This window comes from Microcaecilia unicolor, chromosome 10 (genome assembly GCF_901765095.1).
Source record: "Microcaecilia unicolor chromosome 10, aMicUni1.1, whole genome shotgun sequence".
In the NCBI taxonomy this organism is placed as follows: Eukaryota; Metazoa; Chordata; class Amphibia; order Gymnophiona; family Siphonopidae; genus Microcaecilia; species Microcaecilia unicolor.
The window spans coordinates 135,067,806-135,086,941 of NC_044040.1; the positions used below are offsets into that span (position 1 = coordinate 135,067,806).

General features: G+C 46.3%; 1 protein-coding gene across 3 annotated transcripts in view; it reads right to left on the minus strand.

The window, feature by feature from the left end:
• The window catches only part of FARP2 (FERM, ARH/RhoGEF and pleckstrin domain protein 2), a 750,352-nt gene that overhangs the window by 379,332 nt on the left and 351,884 nt on the right, over positions 1-19,136 (minus strand). For all 3 annotated transcript variants that reach the window (XM_030215608.1, XM_030215609.1, XM_030215606.1), the window contains exon 8: positions 9,843-9,990. In XM_030215608.1, coding sequence (XP_030071468.1) covers positions 9,843-9,990 — 148 coding nt within the window. The remainder of the gene's footprint in view (positions 1-9,842; positions 9,991-19,136) is intronic.

Genomic DNA, 19,136 nt, shown 5'->3' on the forward strand with positions numbered 1-19,136 from the left:
CAATCCATCCTGGGTATGTTGATTGGGCTCTGTCTGCCCCCTTTTCCCCTTCCTGAGAAAGGTAGAGAGTTCAGTTGGTGAAAGGCCCTACAGCATTTCTGGTGTGTGCGTGCATTTGGGTCAGAATGGGTCAGTGGGAGTTCATGCAGTACTCCTGGTTAGCATGTGTGCTCAAGGTTCCCAGTGACATCCCTTATGAAACTCTCCAACAAAGTGCACTACTCTAAAGTCAGCTCTGATTGTGCTCAGTAATTACACACAGATACAGACTGGTTAAAATCCAGGCTCCATGACTTATTCAGAATATAAAAGGAAACTACATTTATGGTGTTTGACAGCCATCCTACAATATGGGTCCTTATTTCACTTTACAAGCCAATCCAGGTGAACCAGGATTTTTTGAGCCTTTATTCCATATTCCTGTAAGAATAGCAACATATTTAGGTCTCACTAGTGTGGAATAAGAAAGTTATTTATTTTGAGGGTATTAGCTCCAAATGAATTAATTTTGCATATGGAATGATATGAAAATATTCCTAACCGGGTTATGCCGGGTATGGTCTTTTAATCTCTCTGATATACTGCTAGTGCGTTCCTTCATAATTACATTAGAAGGAAGATCTCTTTTGGTACAGAGGACGTAATACATACACTGTTTCAAAATAATGGAACCCATTTTATTTTTTCCAATGACAAATAAATGGCTGGGTGTACAATAAAACTTGGCTCACAAATAGTCTTATGATAGAACTAAAAAAATCATGCAACAAATATGTAGCGAGATAAATATTCTTTGCAAATCATGGAAATTATGATATCTACAGTCTGCCAACATGGGTTTTTCATTATAAGTGCATAATAAAATTGCTTTTGAGTATAACATTCTTACTGTTCACACTTATTTTCATTTGTTCATATGATGTTTTGAAGTACATTTATTATGTGAAGTTTATAAAGAATATCTAATCACACCATATAGAGAAAAAAAGGGTCCAGTTACTTTTGAAACATGGTGTGTATGTACAGCAAGAGCGAGTGATACATATGCAACTCAACAAACCACAGTAAATTTTTTGATCAAACCAGTGGTGGCCAAAACAATTGAGCACATTTGTCTGTATGTATGATTAAGTTCTGATCAACATGTGCAAAACACACACTGCTTCTTGGGTCACTAGACCCGGTCTCATTGAAAGAACGGAAGGAAAAGCAGGAACCATAGCTCTTTCCCATTTGTGACAATCCTGAAAGCAGGTTCACAAGTCATGGGCTGATACTTGTATGCCGATATCATAAGAAAAGTGTTGTCCACAAGTATGTTTGTGGCACACGGATACTGAGAAGGGGAGGAATGGAGCAACAGCTCTGCCACTGAACACATTTTATCCGGGGGTATCATGGAGATTAAGAAGAGATGACAGATATTGTGCTGGTGGCAGAAGCAGCACAGGGGTAGGATGAAAACATAAACAGGCAAACAGGTTAACAGACAGGGAAGTGGATGGAGAGAATGGGGACCTAAGAAGCAAGAGGGTGAAGACTAGTAGAAGGAAGAAAACAGAGGGAATATCATTGAAGAAACAGATAACAGGAAAGGAATCCAAGAGTAAGGCCTCTCTGCTCACTTGCAAAAATCAAGGGCTCGATAGTCAGCAGGTGGTGATCAGTGTTTTGCTGATTGCCACAGCGCTGAATTGCTGAATTTCTGGGTATGCGGAGCCAGCAAAAACACAGCTGGTTAAGTGAGATATTCAGCACTTAACTAGCTAACTCTGCCTCCTGAACGCCCCCAAAATAGCCAGTTTTAGCAGCACTATCAGGTTAAGTGTTGCTGAAAATGCCTGGTTAGCCCCAGACAGGCAATTTAAAAAGGCCAAGAGTCTTGGATATTTAAATCATTTTGAATATTGGGCAGAACTGCATACATCCCCCCCCCCCCCCAAAAAAAAAAAAAATTAAAGAAAACACAGTCCAGAATCCTTTATGCTGCTGAAAGGTAACTATAATTCTTGGCCTTCTAATGGTATAAAAATCATATATTTGGAAAAGCAAAGATTACAGAGCCATACCATTTCTAAAAAGTCCCAAACATGATGAGTTAACTAGGTCTGACTGCATTTAATAGTATACCAATCTTGCCAAAGTGAAGGGGCAGCCTAGTGTTACGAGCAGTAGGCTGAAAACCAGGGAGTAAGATTCAAATCTTGCTTTTCCTAATGACACTCTTGTGACCTCTGGCAAATCCCTTAACCCTCCACTGCTTCAGGAATAAACCTAGACTGCAAGCTGTATGGGGAGAAAGGATCTACCAAATGTACCCAACTCACTCTGAACACAGATTCTTAAATGTAAAATCAAAACCCAAAATAGTCTATTACAGTGCTTTGATTTCAGTGTTGTACACTATCATATGCAAGAATCTGGGTTCAATTTACTTATCAAGTATTCTGTACTCTGGATTGGCTGGAGTCAGGAAGTCCCAGTCACTGCACAGACACCTAGTGGCTACAGAAGATGCTCTGGAAGGTGGAGGATTAGCTTAATGGTTAGTGCAGTGGGCTGAGAACCAGGGAAACTAGGTTCAATCCCCACTGCAGCTCCTTGTGACTCTGGGTGAGACACAATCTCCATTGACCCAAGAACAAAATAAGTACCTGTAACCACAGAAAGGCATATATCCCTTTCTCCAGTGCATGACACCCAACCAAGAACTAGCATCTCAATGAATATTAGACAAAATTGTGAAAGGATACAAAATTAATGGAAAAAAATTCCCAGGTAGTTATAAAAGGTGCAGGTCAAAATAAAAGAAAACCACTTTTCAAAAAGACAAGGTTATAGTTATAGTTTATAGTTACAGTTTATTAAAACTTGTTATACTGCCTGGGCTAACTAGCAGATCTAAGCAGTTTACAATCTAAAATCACATTTTAAAAGGAAGGGAACGTCAATTATTGGTAGAATAGGAAAGAACATATCATTCAAAACTCAGGGAGAGATTGTAAAAGGACAAGAAGGGGGAAGGTGGGGAATTTAATAGTGGAAGTTGGGTAGAGGAAGGGAAGGTTCAAAGGTAGTACAGTGCACTCCATTTAAGTGCACGTTGGATAAACGCATGCTCTGTTTAACTGCATGCCGTACTTTGGTCCCATTTTTGGCGCCATCAATTTCTATGGGGCCAAACTTCGGTTTAGCGCACCACTGATAAGTGCAAGATTCGCTTATATGCATGGTTTAAGACCGCTCCTCTTCAGGAAAGACTCCGCATAAGCACACGCATGGAATATGGAAGCCGACTGGCCCGTGACAAAGGGGCGATAAATTTGAAATCTCATTGGTTACCTGCCACAGGTGGTAACTAATGAGAGTTAATTTGTTAGAATAAGCACACGCACGGAATATGGAAGCCGAATGGCACGTGACAAAGGGGCGGTAAATTTGAAATCTTGTTGGTTAACTGCCACAGGCAGAATAAGCGAAAGAAAGATGTTAGAGTGTACACTGGAGTCGTCATCGTCGCGCAACTGTAAGACTTTAACACTGGCTGAATGAATAGAAGTTCTTAAAAAATTAGAAAACAAAGTCAAGCATCTATTGCTAAAGAATATGGTGTCAATCCCAGTCAAATTTGACGTATCTTGAAGCAGAAAGATCAGCTTTTGGAAGACTGGAAAAACAATACAAATCCACACAGGAAACGAAACGGGAAAAGCTGAGGAGGTAGAAAATGCTCTTCTTTGGTGGTTTTCTCAAGTCAGGAGCAGACAGTTTCCTGTCAGTGGTCCACTGCTTATGGAGAAAGCTAATCAGCTAGCTGAAAGTCGTGGACTAACTGAATTCAAAGCCACTGTTGGATGGTTGGAAAGATGGAAGGAGAGGAACAACATAAAATTCAAGAAACAGCATGGTGAAAAACAAGACGCTGATGACTTAGGAGAGGAAGTGACGTCACGCTTAGCGATGGCGGTTTGAAAGAGGAACTCCCAATCGCCAGCCGGATTAAGGGAGAAATTTAAGAGCTGTCTGTGCCCTCGGAAACACTGGGGAAGTGATAGCGGGTAAAGAGAAGATCGCGCTTCCAGTGATGCTACACTCGAAACCGAAATCAGCTATTTAACAGTTTTCGCATATCAGCAGCGTGAGCAGGCGCTAGAAATGCAGGCCGGGGGGAAAAACGGGAGTGGAAGTACCACGCGGCCGCGCTCACCGGAAAGCAATAGAGAGCAGAGAAGCAATGGGGAGAGCAAGGAACAGGCAGATAAGTGGGACCAGTTCCGCACGTGATTCCAGGACATTAAAAAGGATATAAAGGAGATGCGCAACGAATTTGCCCAGTTGAGTGCAGATTTGAGAGGAGAAATCACGAACTTAGGAAACCGTGTTAGTGAAACTGAAACAGGACTGGAAGAGCACGCAGAGTCCCTGAACGCGATGGAGAAACGCCTAATGGAACAAAAATTAGAGGTGCGCTTCCTCACTGACAAGGTGGAAGACCTTGAAAACAGGAGCCGGAGGTCCAACATTAGGATCTGGGGCCTACCGGAGAAGCCGGAATTTAATAACTGTGAATTAGTGGTGCAGGCCCTGGCCGCCCATCTCCTCTCGACACCAGAGCATACCATCGCCCACGAAACTATTAGGATAGAGCGAGCGCATCGAGCGCTGGGATCGCAGAAAGCTAATGTGCCCAAAGATATAGTAGCCTGCTTCTCAGAATTTAAAACAAAGGATGTAGTTATGCATAAAGCAAGGGAGGATAGCCCGATTACTTGGGAGATCATCCCTATTGAAATCTTTCAGGACTTGTCAGCCACAACTCTGAAGCGCAGAGGGGCACTGCGCCCGCTGACCGAGCGGCTACGAGCAAAAGGAGTGAAATATAAATGGCAACACCCATTTGCCCTTGTATTCTATAAAGAGGGCAAGCAGCGCCAGGTGGTATCGATAGAGGAGGCTCAAGAGTTTATGGGGCTCGAGGCGTCAATGGAGTCATCCCAGCCACCCACGGCAGGAGGCCCCCCGAAGAGTAGCAAGCCCAAATGGCAACGGGTGTCATATGGGCGAGGGCGCCTGAGGAGACAAGCATCAGATCACATCAAAGCGGCCGACAAGGGCTCGTGAAGCATTATCCTCAATGGATTACAAAAAAAGAAAAATTATCTTTTGTGGTTCTGTTTGAAAACAAGGCACTTGATGGACTCTCTATCAACGGCAGAAAGAGGGCCAGACGTAAATAGCAGGGTGGCAACATAATCAGGAACTTAAGTCACTCTTCCAAAGGACATGCCCCATTGGAGAATGGGGCATGCTGTTTTTTGGTATGAGGGGAGGGGAGGAGGGGGGAGGGAGGGGGGCTATTTGGGTTTGGTGGTGGATGTTTAAGTTGATTTGTTGTTGGAAATGAGGGACACAGTGTTCAAGTGCGTAACATTAAATGTGCAAGGCCTTAACTCGCCTATGAAAAGCCAATTAGCATTTAAAGATATGATACGCCTAAAGGCAGATGTTGTTCTCCTACAGGAGACACACCTTAAAAAATGCCATGAGAAGCTTGTAAATCATAAGCGCTACCCTATAATGTTTTTTCTCTTCCTGTTCAACCAATGGAAAAAAGAGAGGGGTATTAATAGCGCTTTCGGATACACTCCCATGGCAGGTTCTCAAAACTATTTCAGACAAAGATGGTAGATTTCTGTTCTTGCTGGTATCACTGTTTAATGTGCAATACACTATCATTAACATATACGCACCAAATCAGGGACAAGGGCCGTTCATTGAGACTATAGAGCAGCATTTGCAACGATGTCAGCAAGGTCACCTCCTATTGGGGGGGGACTTTAATTTAACCATCCATCCCCCGCTGGATAACTCCACGGGTCAAGCAGTTTATGCTAAAGCAGATAGGAAAGTGTTTAAAGGGTTCCTAGCCCGATGGGGATTGATAGATCTATGGCGGAGCAACCATGGGCAGGGTAGAGACTATACCTACTACTCCCATATCAATCCTACTCCAGAATAGATGGGTGGGTGGGAGATGTGACTGTAGCAAACAAAATACAAGAGATTAGTATCGAGCCGCGCACATAGTCTGACCACGCTCCGGTGGTGGTGACGCTGCGGGCGGGGTTCAGTCAGGTGGGCCCGAGATATTGGCGGCTAGATGAGGCAATTTTATATGATATAAAAAATATCCCAGTAATAGAAAAGTGCATACTTGAGTATCTGGAACTTAATGATGTGGGAGGGGTTCACCCCGCCACCCTATGGGAGGGTCTAAAAGCAGTTATTCACGGGCAATTAATTGCACTCGCGCACACCTAATTAAAACTTGCACAGAGCAGGACACGAGCATTAGGGAGGAACTTGCGTGTTTAGAGCAGAAACATAAGGAGAGTCCCACTGATGCCAAGGGGTTGGAGGCATTACACCAGCTGAGATTAAAGCTTAAAGAGCTTCAACTAGCAGAATTGGCCACACAACTACAGAAGGCACAACAAGAGCATTTCGAGTTTGGTGATAAGGCGGGTAGATTGCTACCCTGTAAGCTCAAAAAACAGGCTCAACGTAATTATATCGGGGGCGTTCGGACGCTGGCTGGGGAATTTGTTACGCAGACAGAACAAATACACGAGACTTTTCTTGATTACTATACCTCCCTGTATAAACCGGAAAAAGAACCAGAGGTGGCGACAATTGAGCAGTATTTGCGGGAGATTGATATGCCTCAGTTGAGACAGGGAGAGGCGGAGTCTTTGTCGGCCCCTATAACGCTCGAAGATATCAATTGGGCGATAGCTGATATGGCGAGTGGCATGCCCCGGGCTCCGATGGGTTCCCAATGAGATTTTACAAATTATTTAGCAAGCATTTGGCACCAGTCTTATTGCAAGTGTTTAATACGCTGACAGACGGTGCCGAGCTCCCCTACTCGTGGAGGCTGGCAGCGGTAACCCTACTATTAAAACCAGGAAAAGATCCCCAGTTATGTAGCTCGTACAAGCCAATCTCACTCCTAAATGTGGATTATAAGATCTTCACAAAAATCCTGGCCCGTAGGCTACAAGAACGGTTGCCGGGTATAGTACATGAGGATCAGGCGGAATTTATAGCAGGACGCCAGACATTTGATAATATTCGATGTTTGATGCATATTATCTAGGAAGTGGGAGATGACCAAGTCCTGGCGGTACTGCTATCAAATGGACGCAGAGAAAGCATTCGATCGTGTGGGTTGGTCATTCTTATTTGCTGTATTAAGGTGGGTGGGGGTTGAGGGGAGATATTTAGCATGGCTGCAGTTATTATACAAGTCTCCCTTGGCCACTTTAAAAATCAATGGGTCCTAGACCAATACATTTACACTCCGACGGGGGACTCAGCAGGGATGTGCAGTTTTCTCTGCTTCTCTTTGCCTTGTCCCTGGAACCACTGGCTTGCCTGCTTAGGAAAGATATAGAGGTAAGGGGGGTAGTGAGGGGGCGGAGAGAACATAAACTGATGTTATTTGCGGGTGACATCCTGCTCACTCTCTCCCAACCCGAACTTTCAATAACACGGGTAATTGAACACTTGACGCATTATGGGCAGTTGTCAGGATTCAAACCTAATTTAGCCAAATCAGTTTTTCTTAACCTTACGGTACCGACCAGCGAATTGCCAGACCTACAGGCGGCATTCCCTTTTATATGGGCGAATAAATCTATCAGATATTTGGGAATACAGATAACATCACTATTAGAGGGCTTCTTCGCCGCCAATTTCCCCCCAAAAACAGAAGAATTGTTTAAAGAACTTGATAGATGGGAAGGGCTTAATATATCCTGGAAAGGTCGCATCCATGCCATTAAAATGATGATGCTCCCCAAATTACTCTACCTTTTTTGGCGCTACCTATTCCAATCCCCACTAGTTTTTTGTAAAACTCAACCGGAAAATATTTGCGTATATATGGAGAAAACGACCACCACGGGTGCGGCGAACCATGATGTACCAACCATATGAACGGGGAGGTATGGGAGTCCCTAATGTTTATTTATACTACCAAGCAGCACAAATTAGAATCTTGGCTGAATGGGTTCCGGGGGCATCTAAGAAATGGATGCATTGGTAGCGGGCATGGTTGGGTAGGCGCGAGATAGAAGATATACTATGGGTGACAGGGGGTGAGCTAGCGCCCATAATCAAGAACTTGCCACTGGGGTTGAAACACCCACTCTTGACATGGTATCAAATTAGGAAGCAAATGTTCCCTGAGAGGAGGTGGTACCGGCAAACAGCAATAAGATGGGCGGTGGGTTTTCCCCTAGGGAGGACGGAAAGGGCTTTCGACATGTGGGCTCAGGCGGGTCTGCGTACACTAGGTCAAGTATGGAACAATGGGGAGATGGTACATTTCATAGATCTGCAGGAAGAGTATGGGCTGGTACAAAGAGGCTTAGTATATTATTGCTGTCTTCGCAGCTTCCTTAAAAGGAGAGCGCAAGATGAGCTGGAGCTAGAAGAAACAGCACTGGAATTAGCGATGCGTAGAGGGGGAGGTAGGGGAAGTATAACACGTATATACAGGGCCCTGCTGGGACGCACTGACCCTCAGATACTGTACCACCGGAAGTGGGAGGGGGCGTTACAGTCAGCGTACCCTAAAGCAATGTGGCTGGAGAACTATAAATATCTGCTTAAGCCTTCTTTAGCACAACTGACGATCCTCCTTTGCTGCAATATGGATGGGAGTGAGAAGTTGGAACCCTTCGTCATTGGAAAGACCAAACAGCCCTGTTGCTTCAAGAAAGTTAAGCGACTTCCCGTGTCATACGACGCTAACGCAAATTCATGGATGACTGGGGAAATTTGGAAGCAGTGGCGAAAGAAGTTAGACACTAGAATGTGGGCACAAAAGCGTCAGATTTTGTTGCTTTGTGATAATTGTGCTGCACACAGTGATGATGTCAGGCTGTCTAACATCAAGGTGGTCTTCCTGCCACCAAACACTACCTCTCTGATCCAACCTATGGATCAGGGCATAATAGCCAATTTCAAACAACATTATCGGGCTCTTGTGCTACGTCGTCTGATGAGCGTTATGAATGACCAGACTGGCAAGGATAAGCGTGCTGTTTAACTGGCTTGTAATCTATCACTGTGGATTCCCTACATATGCAGAAAGAAGCCTGGAATCATGTTACACAGACAACCATTGTGAACTGCTACAAGCGGGCAAGCTTTGTTAAGGATGTGGAGAGGGATTGAACAGATGCAGCTGTTGCAAACGCGTCAGATGAACAGGCTATTAATATCCCAGCCGGTGTTACTGAAGAGGAGTTTCATCACTACGTAGCTGTTGATTACGATCTACAAGCAGCTGACGACAGCACTGATGTCGAGATATGTGCCTACACGCAGGCAACAGCTGATGATGAAACAGATAATGAAATGAGCAACGAGGCACATGCTGACGAAATTCAACAACCTCCTGTCACTTTTGCAAGAGCGCTGGAGAGTCTCAACACCGTACGGGCCTATCTGGATGTCAGTACTAAGACAGTTTTTACCGTCTGGCAGACGTAGTCTATGGAACTCACAGACAAAAGAGTGTACAGAGGACTATCACTGATTATTTCAAGTAAGCCTAACGTCAGTTAATGGAGACTGTATACTGTACGTATAATAAACAGTACTGTACATATGTTTATCAGATGTCAAGTTTCTTTGGGTCACAACGGTTAAGTGCACGCTCTGGTTAACTGTATGTATTTCTTTGGTCCCAGACCCTTGCACTTAAGCGGATTGCACTGTATTTTGTAGTTTATGATGGGGTGCTGTATACTGACTTTGATTTGACCTACCTGGAAAACTAGTATTCCCATATGTGACACAGACAAGTTAATTTTAGTTCCTTCTCGGTCAGAGGCTTGATGAAATCGGATTCCATACATCTCCAGTTTGCGAGCAATTTCAAGAACCTGAAAATCTGACTCAGCAGGAGTCTGGCCTCTGCAATACATGAAATAAGTATTAACATCTGTGTCACTGGACAAAAGCGAAAAGGGAAAGGTCTGCACTTGTCGACACCTTGTCCCTAAAACTCAGCTGATACCTCAGGCAGTCATTCTGCTTGCCCACACCCCTTGCAGCAGCTTTGACTTTAATCTTGGTTAATCGCCACCCCTACAGATTGAAAGAATAAAAACTAAAATAAACCTATATTTGTAACAAAACACAAAACTATTTATCAAAATCTTCATGGAGAAGCAATCTAGAACAATTCATCATATGCTAAGCCAAGTCAGATGATTTGCATTCCTTACAGTGGAAATTAAAGTGTTTTCTATTTCTGTTTTGCACTTCGGCCCCAACTTTTTAATCCCAAAGGACTGCCTGAGGTAGCTTACACCAGAGCTAATATGTACAAAAATGCAATACAAATTGTCTGTAAAGTAAAATTCATGCAATTCACAATAAATAATCACAAGATAATAACTATCACCCAGCCAAGTCTCATTTCTGACTTTTAGGGAATGGCTCATCACTAGGATCTACCAGTATTAATGGTTTGACTGAAAAATCCCCCTCTCTTTTCCCTTTTTCCATTCCCCTCCTCCTTCTGCCCACATCATTACTCACACGTCTTCATTCCTAGCATCTTGCATTTTTATACCCTTAGTTTCTTGCAAGCCCCTGCACTATAATTCTTCCATATATATCCCAAAATTAAAAATGTGTTAAATTAATAGCATTCTGTGACAAATACTTTAATTTCATATTTGATGGTTGCATATACCTTTTAATTTATATTATTTATTTTTATTCTCTCTTTCATCCTTTGACATTTTCTTTTTAAAATTACATTTTACATTATTGCCACATAGTTAAACTACTTTTCAGCAGTTAATACAAAAAGCTGAACTACTCAAAAATAGTTGGTAGTTGCCCAGTAGTTAAACTAGATTTTAAATAGTTAATAAAAAATCTCAGTTGTGTTTAAGTTCTTCTGCATTGCTTGCTTACTGACTTACTAAATTACTAAGACCCCCAGCTAATGCAGTTCTCTTGTGATATTATAACAACTGACCAATGACCACTGGAGGGAATCGGGGATGACCTCCCCTTACTCACCCAGTGGTCACTAACCCCCTCCCACCCAAAAAAAAATAGTTTAAAAATCTTTTGTGCCAGCCTCTATGCCAGCCTCAAATGTCATACTCAGGTCCATCGCAGCAGTATGCAGGTCCCTGGAGAAGTTTTAGTGGGTGCAGTGTACTTCAGGCAGGCGGACCAGGCCCATCCTCCCCCACCTGTTACACTTGTGGTGGTAAATATGAGCCCTCCAAAACCCACCAGAAACCCACTGTACCCACATCTAGGTGCCCCCTTCACCTGTAAGGGCTATGGTAGTGGTGTACAGTTGTGGGTAGTGGGTTTTGGGGGAGTTTGTGGAGGCTCAGCACACAAGGTAAGGGAGCTATGTATCTGGGAGTTTTTTCTGAAGTCCACTGCAGTGTCCCCTAGGGTGCCCAGTTGGTGTCCTGGCATGTCAGGGGGACCAGTGCATTACAAATGCTGGCTCCTCTCACGACCAAAGGGCTTGCATTTGGTCGTTTCTGAGATGTTAGTTTCCATTATCGCCGAAAATCAGAAACAACCAAGTCTAAGGACGCCGATCTCTAGGGACAACATAAATGTCAAGATTTGGGCATCCCCAACCGTATTATTGAAACGAAAGATGGATGTCCATCTTGTTTTGATAATACGGGTTTCCCCGCCCCTTTGCCGGGACATCCTGCAAGGACGTCCTCAGGAAAACTTGGGCGTCCCTTTCGATTATGCCCCTCTTAATCTCTCCCTTAATTGCATTCCTTCATTTATGCTTTACTAGTTAAAAAAAGCCCATTTCTCATTGAACTGAAACGGGCGCTAGCAAGGTAACTGGCCTAGTGGTTAGGGTGGTGGACTTTGGTCCTGGGGAACTGAGGAACTGAGTTCAATTCCCACTTCAGGCACAGGCAGCTCCTTGTGACTCTGGGCAAGTCACTTAACCCTCCATTGCCCCATGTACGCCGCATTGAGCCTGCCATGAGTGGGAAAGCACGGGGTACAAATGTAACAAAATAAATAGATAAATAAATAAATTAAATAAATAAATAAATAATCACCTTCTCCCATTAATGTTTTTAGGGGAATTGTTTGGAGAAATATGCTTTGATGGTAATAATAATTTTCTGTAGTGTATGATGAAACAGAGTATGAAAGTCTGTGTGTGAGTGAGAGACACATCCAAAGTGGGGGGGGGGGGGGGGGGGATGGGGGGTGTAGTATGTGTGACAGAGAGAGAGAGAGAATCAGTGTTTTGTTTCTGAAACCAATGAAACGGGCGGTAGGCAGGTATTGTGTTTCTTCAATTAATGTGTTGAAAGGTATTGGTATGATAAATGTGTTGTCATGCTAATGAATAATTTACAGTGTTGTATTATGTATGATATCATGTGGTTTTTTGTGTCTTTGTTTGGTTGTTATTTAGTTGTATTTGTATGATTTTTTCAAATTCAGTGTGTATGATGTTGGGGGGGGGGGGGGGGGGAATGTATGTGTGTGTCTGTCCCTTGGAGAGTTTGTGTATGATGTGGGTATTGGGGGGGGAGGGTGGCAGAGTTTGTGTATGATGTGGGTGTTGGGGGGAGAGGGTAGCAGTGTCTGTGTGTGAGAGTGTTTGTATGGGGGACAATAGCCTTTCTTCCTCTGTACTTCCCTTTCCTTAGCCCTGTACCGGAAGGAGGGGGCGTGGGCCTTGGTTATTGTTTTGGTTGGTAGTGTTTGAGTTGCATGACCAATCAGCGGTGTCATTTTTTTTTTTTGGGGGGGGGGGGGGAGGGTAGCGTTGTTTGGAATCAGTGTATGTGTTTTTTTGTTTGGAGGGGGTCGGGGGGGCTGTGGGTGTGTGTGTGTGATTTCTGTCAACAACACGCTCATTCTTTCTGTCTCACCTGCTCGTAACCTTGGGGTCATCTTCGACTCCTCCTTCTCCTTCTCTGCACATATTCAACAGATTGCTAAAACCTGTCGTTTCTTCCTCTATAATATCACCAAAATTCACCCTCTCCTTTCTGAGCACGCTCCCTCATCCACACTCTCATCACCTCTCGCTTGGATTACTGCAAGTTGCTTCTCACAGGTCTTCCACTCAGCCATCTCTCTCCTCTTCAATCTGTTCAAAATTCTGCTGCACGATTAATATTTCGCCAAAGCCGCTATGCCCATATCAGCCCTCTTCTGAAGTCACTTCACTGGCTCCCTATCCGTTTCCGTATTGTAAGGAATATGCCGAAAGGAAGAGGGACCCCAGCTACCCACCGGAGAAAAGAGAGCCGGAGGGTAGGAGGGAAGACCCTAAGGTTGCTCAGCTTTTGCCCAAGAGGGACATACCAATAAGAAACTACCAGGAAGCCCCAGGAGAACCCAGGGTAAGGAGAAATAGGGTGCAGGGCCAAGAAGCTCCAGAAGGGGGCTACCAGAAAAGGGGAAAAGCTGAGTCACCACCCTGGTGGAGGAGGTGGCTGAACCGGTGGCAGGAGAAGGAAAAGCAGCCTATCAGAGGTAATGAAGAAAAGTGTAATCAGCTGGAAAAGGGGTGGGGAGAGGAGAATAGAGACTGACCTAGAGGGTGGGACCCAAGGCTTTGAGCCCGCGCAAAGCCTGACTTTATTGAACTGTGCTGAGAGAAGCCTGGCTGTACTTGGACTGTGTTTAAAACAGCCTGACTTAATTGAACTGTGCTGAGAGAAGCCTGGCTGTACTTGGACTGTGTTGAAAACAGCCTGACTTAATTGAACTGTGCTGAGAGAAGCCTGGCTGTACTTGGACTGTGTTTAAAACAGCCTGACTTAATTGAACTGTGCTGAGAGAAGCCTGGCTGTACTGGGACTGTGTTTAAAACAGCCTGACTTAATTGAACTGTGCTGAGAGAAGCCTGGCTGTACTTGGACTGTGTTTAAAACCGCCGGGGAGCTGTTGAGGAAAGGGGGTCGGGTTGCAAATCCCAAAAACAGGCCCAAGAAAAAAGAAGAAACACATAAAGGAGGAAAACAGAGAGCTCCGGGCTGGTGGTGAGGAGGCTGCTCGGACTTAGCCAGTAGGAGCATTGTTTACAAGTGGTGGCAGTGGTGGGATCTTTCTGCAGGACCTGTCGCTAGAGGAGGCCGTGACCCGACTGGACGAGAAGCCCCACAAGAGGGCCAACGCTGAGAAAGGCGCAGACCCATCTTGGGTTCCGGTAAGCGGGCCTAACTGGGGGGGGGGGGGGGAGGTGTTAGAGGGATCAGAGAAAGAGTCCAACGTAAGTGAGGTAATCGCACTTGGAGGTGGTTCTCTGTTGTTTTTGTCCCTCCCCCAGGTGGCAGTGCCCGTGCCGTGATGGACCCCAAGGAGATCTTCGGGTGGATGACTCTCCAGTTCCAAAAACAGCAGGAGCTAACGGCCAAGATAGTCGAGGACTCTCTGATGGCGGCCCGGGATCAGCAGCAACCAGTACTAAACATGCTACAGGACTTCTTCCAGAGAGGGGCTACTGCTCCTCGAGATGGGGAACCCGGAGCAAATGGACAAGGGCCCGGAGGAAGCGGTGCGGTAGGACATGTATCCATGAATGCACTTAATTGGGGAAAGTTGTCCGAGCAGGATAATGTGGACGATTTTTTGACTGCATTTGAGAGGGTGGCTGGGGCTGCTGGGTGGCCACAAGAGCAATGGGCCATGCGATTGGTGCCTTCCTTGTCAGGGGAGGCGTTGGCAGCCTTTAGGGATTTGTCTCCTGAGGAGGCTGCCAACTATGGAAGGTTGAGAGAGGCTATTAAGGACAGATATGGACTCAGTACCCAAGCTTACAGACGTAACTTTAGAGCCACTAAATGGGAAAAGGGGACCCCCCTAAAGCGGTAGCCCATAAGCTAATGGATTTAGTGAAAAAATGGTTGGAGCCTGAACACCACAACCTGAACGAGATACTGCAAGAATTGGTAGTGGAGCAATTCCTCCAGGGGCTGCCTGAGGAGACTAGGGCCGAGTTGATAAAGAGGGGATGTAAGACGGTAGAGGGAGTGACCGCGGGGTTGGAGTGTTACCTAGAAGCCCAGCAGTGGGGTGGACCCGATAGGGAGGGAGGAAAGGCTCGGGTGGTAGAAAAGGGGGGGCCAAAAGTTTCCCTAGTTAAGCCTGAGGCTCCCGCGGGGAGTAAAAAGACCGAGCTGGACGCCGGCCCGAGTAGAAAGGCTACTCCTTTTGGGGGCAAGGTGTGCTTTAAGTGTGGTAAAGCGGGACATTTCAAAAGGGATTGCCAGGGGCGAGAGGGGTGGATCTCTCAGGTGAACCAAGGGTGCAGGCCCCGGTACCTTACGCAGGTTAAGGTGGAGGGAGTACCCATCACAGCCATGTTAGACTCGGGGGCTGACCAATCCATGATCTCTAAGCGGCTGTGGCAACAGATACGAAAGCGGGGGACCCCGGGAAGGGAGACCTATGATGGAGGCGTGTCCATACAGTGTATACATGGGGCCCGGACACGGTATGCGCTCCACAGGGTCAACTTAAAGGGGTCCACCGGAGAGCTAGAGATGGCCGTGGCAGTGCTGCCCAGATTACCCCAGGATATGATTTTAGGGAGGGATTGGCCACCATTTATAGAGTGTATGGGGGAGAAAGAAGTGTTGGTTACTACCAGAGCTCAGTCACGCCGTGGGGCGGACGGGGAAGAGGAAGGCCTAGGGGGTGTTTTTCCTTTTCAGGGGGAGGTTTTGGGCGAGCCGGGCCGGGAGAAAAAGAAAAAGGCCGTGAAAAAAAAAGAACAGAAGGATAGAAGGGAGGCTTTTCAGCGGGTACAGAGGGAGAGTTACCTGCCGGTGGCTCCGGAAGAATTAAGAGAGCAGTTTCTCCAATTTCATAGGGAGCAGGCCACTGACCCAACTTTAGAGTATGCCTGGGAAAGGGCGCGCCAGGGAGAAGGCCAGGTAGCCCCGGGGTTCCTGATAGAAGGGAACATATTATATCGAAGGGTGCCTAGCTGGGAAAACTCGGGAGGAGGGAGACAGCTGGTGGTACCTCGGGCTTTTCGTCCGTTGGTGGTAAGGCTGGCTCATGATCATCCGCTGGGCGGACATAAGGGCTCCCAGGCTACCCTGACTCAAATATTGGCAAGGTTTTATTGGCCCGGTGTTTATGGGGAAGTGGAGAAATACTGTAAGTCCTGCCCCAACTGTCAAAAGGTATCAGACAGATTCCCTCCTAAAGCCCCGTTACAGCCTCTGCCGAGGGTAGAACAACCGGGGAGGAGAATAGCCATGGATATTGTGGGGCCCGTGACTAAATCACAGAGAGGGTTCCTCTATGTGTTAGTGATTATGGACATGGCCACCAGGTATCCATGGGCCCTGCCATTAAGGAACATTTCGGCGAAGGGTATTGCAAGGGAACTCATAAAAATTTTTTGTGAGATAGGTTTTCCCCAAGAAGTCCTGACACATAGGGGGTCCAACTTTATGTCACATACCTTAAGGCAAGTATGGGAGGCATTTGGGATAAAACATGTACGTACGGCAGCTTACCATCCGCAAACCAATGGGATGGTAGAACGCTTTAACAGGACCTTGAAGGGTATGCTAAAAAAAGCCTTAGGGGAGGATAGGACCGGGTGGGACCAACTTTTACCATTTGTGCTATATGCATACCGGGAGAAGGTGCAAGACTCCCTAGGAGTTTCACCTTATGAGTTAATGTTTGGCAGGAGACCCCGGGGTATGTTGGATATCTTACAGGAACACTGGGTACCTCTGGAAACAGCCGATCAGTCGGTAGTTGAATATTTACATGATCTGAGGGGCAGATTGGATAGGATGCAGGAATATGCCCAGGACCGGCTAGAACAAAGCCAAGAACAACAAAAGGGCTATTACGATCGAGGGACTAGGGAAAGGGAGTTTGCATCTGGGGATAGGGTTCTTATCTTGATATCGGAGGATCCACATAGGTTCGCTTCTAGGTGGAAAGGACCTTGGGTGGTGAGGAGGAGACTGGGGCCCCTCACGTATGAGGTGGCGAATGAGAGGGGGCGGGTTCAGACTTTTCACGTTAATCTTATGAAACCTTGGGTAGCTAGGGTAGGGTTCCAAACTCGGGAGGAAGAAAAGGAAGGGGAGGAGTTGGGGCCGCAAATACGAGAGATTTTCAAGCCCTGCGAGCCCGGGGTTAACCCACAATTACCCCAGGGACAGAAAAAGGAGATACGAAGGCTCTTGGAGCGCTTTAAAGATGTTTTGACGGCATGCCCAGGGAATACCCATCTAGTCGAGCATGAGATTGTAACCGAACAAGGTAAGGTTGTACGGCAAAAGCCCTATAGACTCTCCCCAATGAAAAGGAGGGAAGTCATTAAACAAGTGCAGGAAATGTTGGAGTTTGGGGTGATTGAGGAGTCCCATAGCCCCTGGTCTAGCCCCGTGGTATTAGTTCCCAAACCTGAAGGGGAATGGAGATTTTGTATTGATTTCCGCCAGCTTAATGCTATCTCGCAAACGGATGCTTATCCTATGCCTTATATTGAGGAGCTGGTGGACCGGTTGGGATCAGCACAGTATCTTACGACCCTAGATTTAACAAAAGGGTATTGGCAGATTCCCCTTTCTTCGGGAGCCCAAGCTAAGACAGCTTTTAGTACCACCATAGGCTTGTACCAATTTAAAAGGGTGCCCTTTGGCCTTAATTCGGCGGCAGCAAGCTGCCAGCGATTGCTTGACCGAGTCCTCAGACCACATCAGACATATGCCGCGGCATATATGGATGATGTGGTAATACACAGTGAGGACTGGAATACCCATTTGAAGCAGGTAGGGGCGGTGCTGCAAGCTTTTAGGGAGGCCGGCCTGACCCTGAACCCGAAGAAATGTTACTTTGCACAGTATAGGGTGAAATATTTAGGGTATAACGTAGGAAGGGGGGAGGTGCGACCCTTACTGAATAAAGTTAAAAGCATCCAAGAATTTCCCAGACCCAAGAGAAAAAAACAATTGCGTAGCTTCCTGGGTATGGTGGGGTATTACAGGAGATTCATCCCTCACTTTTCCGAAATGGCCACTCCCTTAACGGACATGTTGAAGGGTAAGAGCCCGGACCATCTGAGACGGGGGGAGGCGGAGCTGCGAGCGTTAGAGCAGATGCAGCAGGCCCTGTGCCATGAGCCGGTGCTGAAGGCCGTAGATTTCGAAAAACCCTTTATCCTACAAACGGATGCTTCGGGGAGGGGGCTAGGGGCAGTGCTGTCTCAGGAACATGAAGAGGCAGAACATCCCGTGCTGTATCTAAGCCGTAAACTCCTACCGCATGAGAACCATTACTCCACCATAGAGAAGGAGTGTTTAGCTATTAGGTGGGCAGTACAAGAGTGTACGGTCTATCTCGAAGGGAGGCAATTTAAGCTAGTAACGGACCATGCCCCACTGAAGTGGCTAAACTTAATGAAAAATAACAACGGAAGGCTAATGCGGTGGTATTTAGCACTGCAACCCTTCCAATACACAGTGGAGCATCGTCCGGGGAGATGTTTGGGAAATGTGGATGCCCTATCCCGGGTAGGCGAGGATAAAGAAGAAAAGGGGGAAGAGTTGGGGAGTAAAAGCTTAAGGGAGGGGGTATGTAAGGAATATGCCGAAAGGAAGAGGGACCCCAGCTACCCACCGGAGAAAAGAGAGCCGGAGGGTAGGAGGGAAGACCCTAAGGTTGCTCAGCTTTTGCCCAAGAGGGACATACCAATAAGAAACTACCAGGAAGCCCCAGGAGAACCCAGGGTAAGGAGAAATAGGGTGCAGGGCCAAGAAGCTCCAGAAGGGGGCTACCAGAAAAGGGGAAAAGCTGAGTCACCACCCTGGTGGAGGAGGTGGCTGAACCGGTGGCAGGAGAAGGAAAAGCAGCCTATCAGAGGTAATGAAGAAAAGTGTAATCAGCTGGAAAAGGGGTGGGGAGAGGAGAATAGAGACTGACCTAGAGGGTGGGACCCAAGGCTTTGAGCCCGCGCAAAGCCTGACTTTATTGAACTGTGCTGAGAGAAGCCTGGCTGTACTTGGACTGTGTTTAAAACAGCCTGACTTAATTGAACTGTGCTG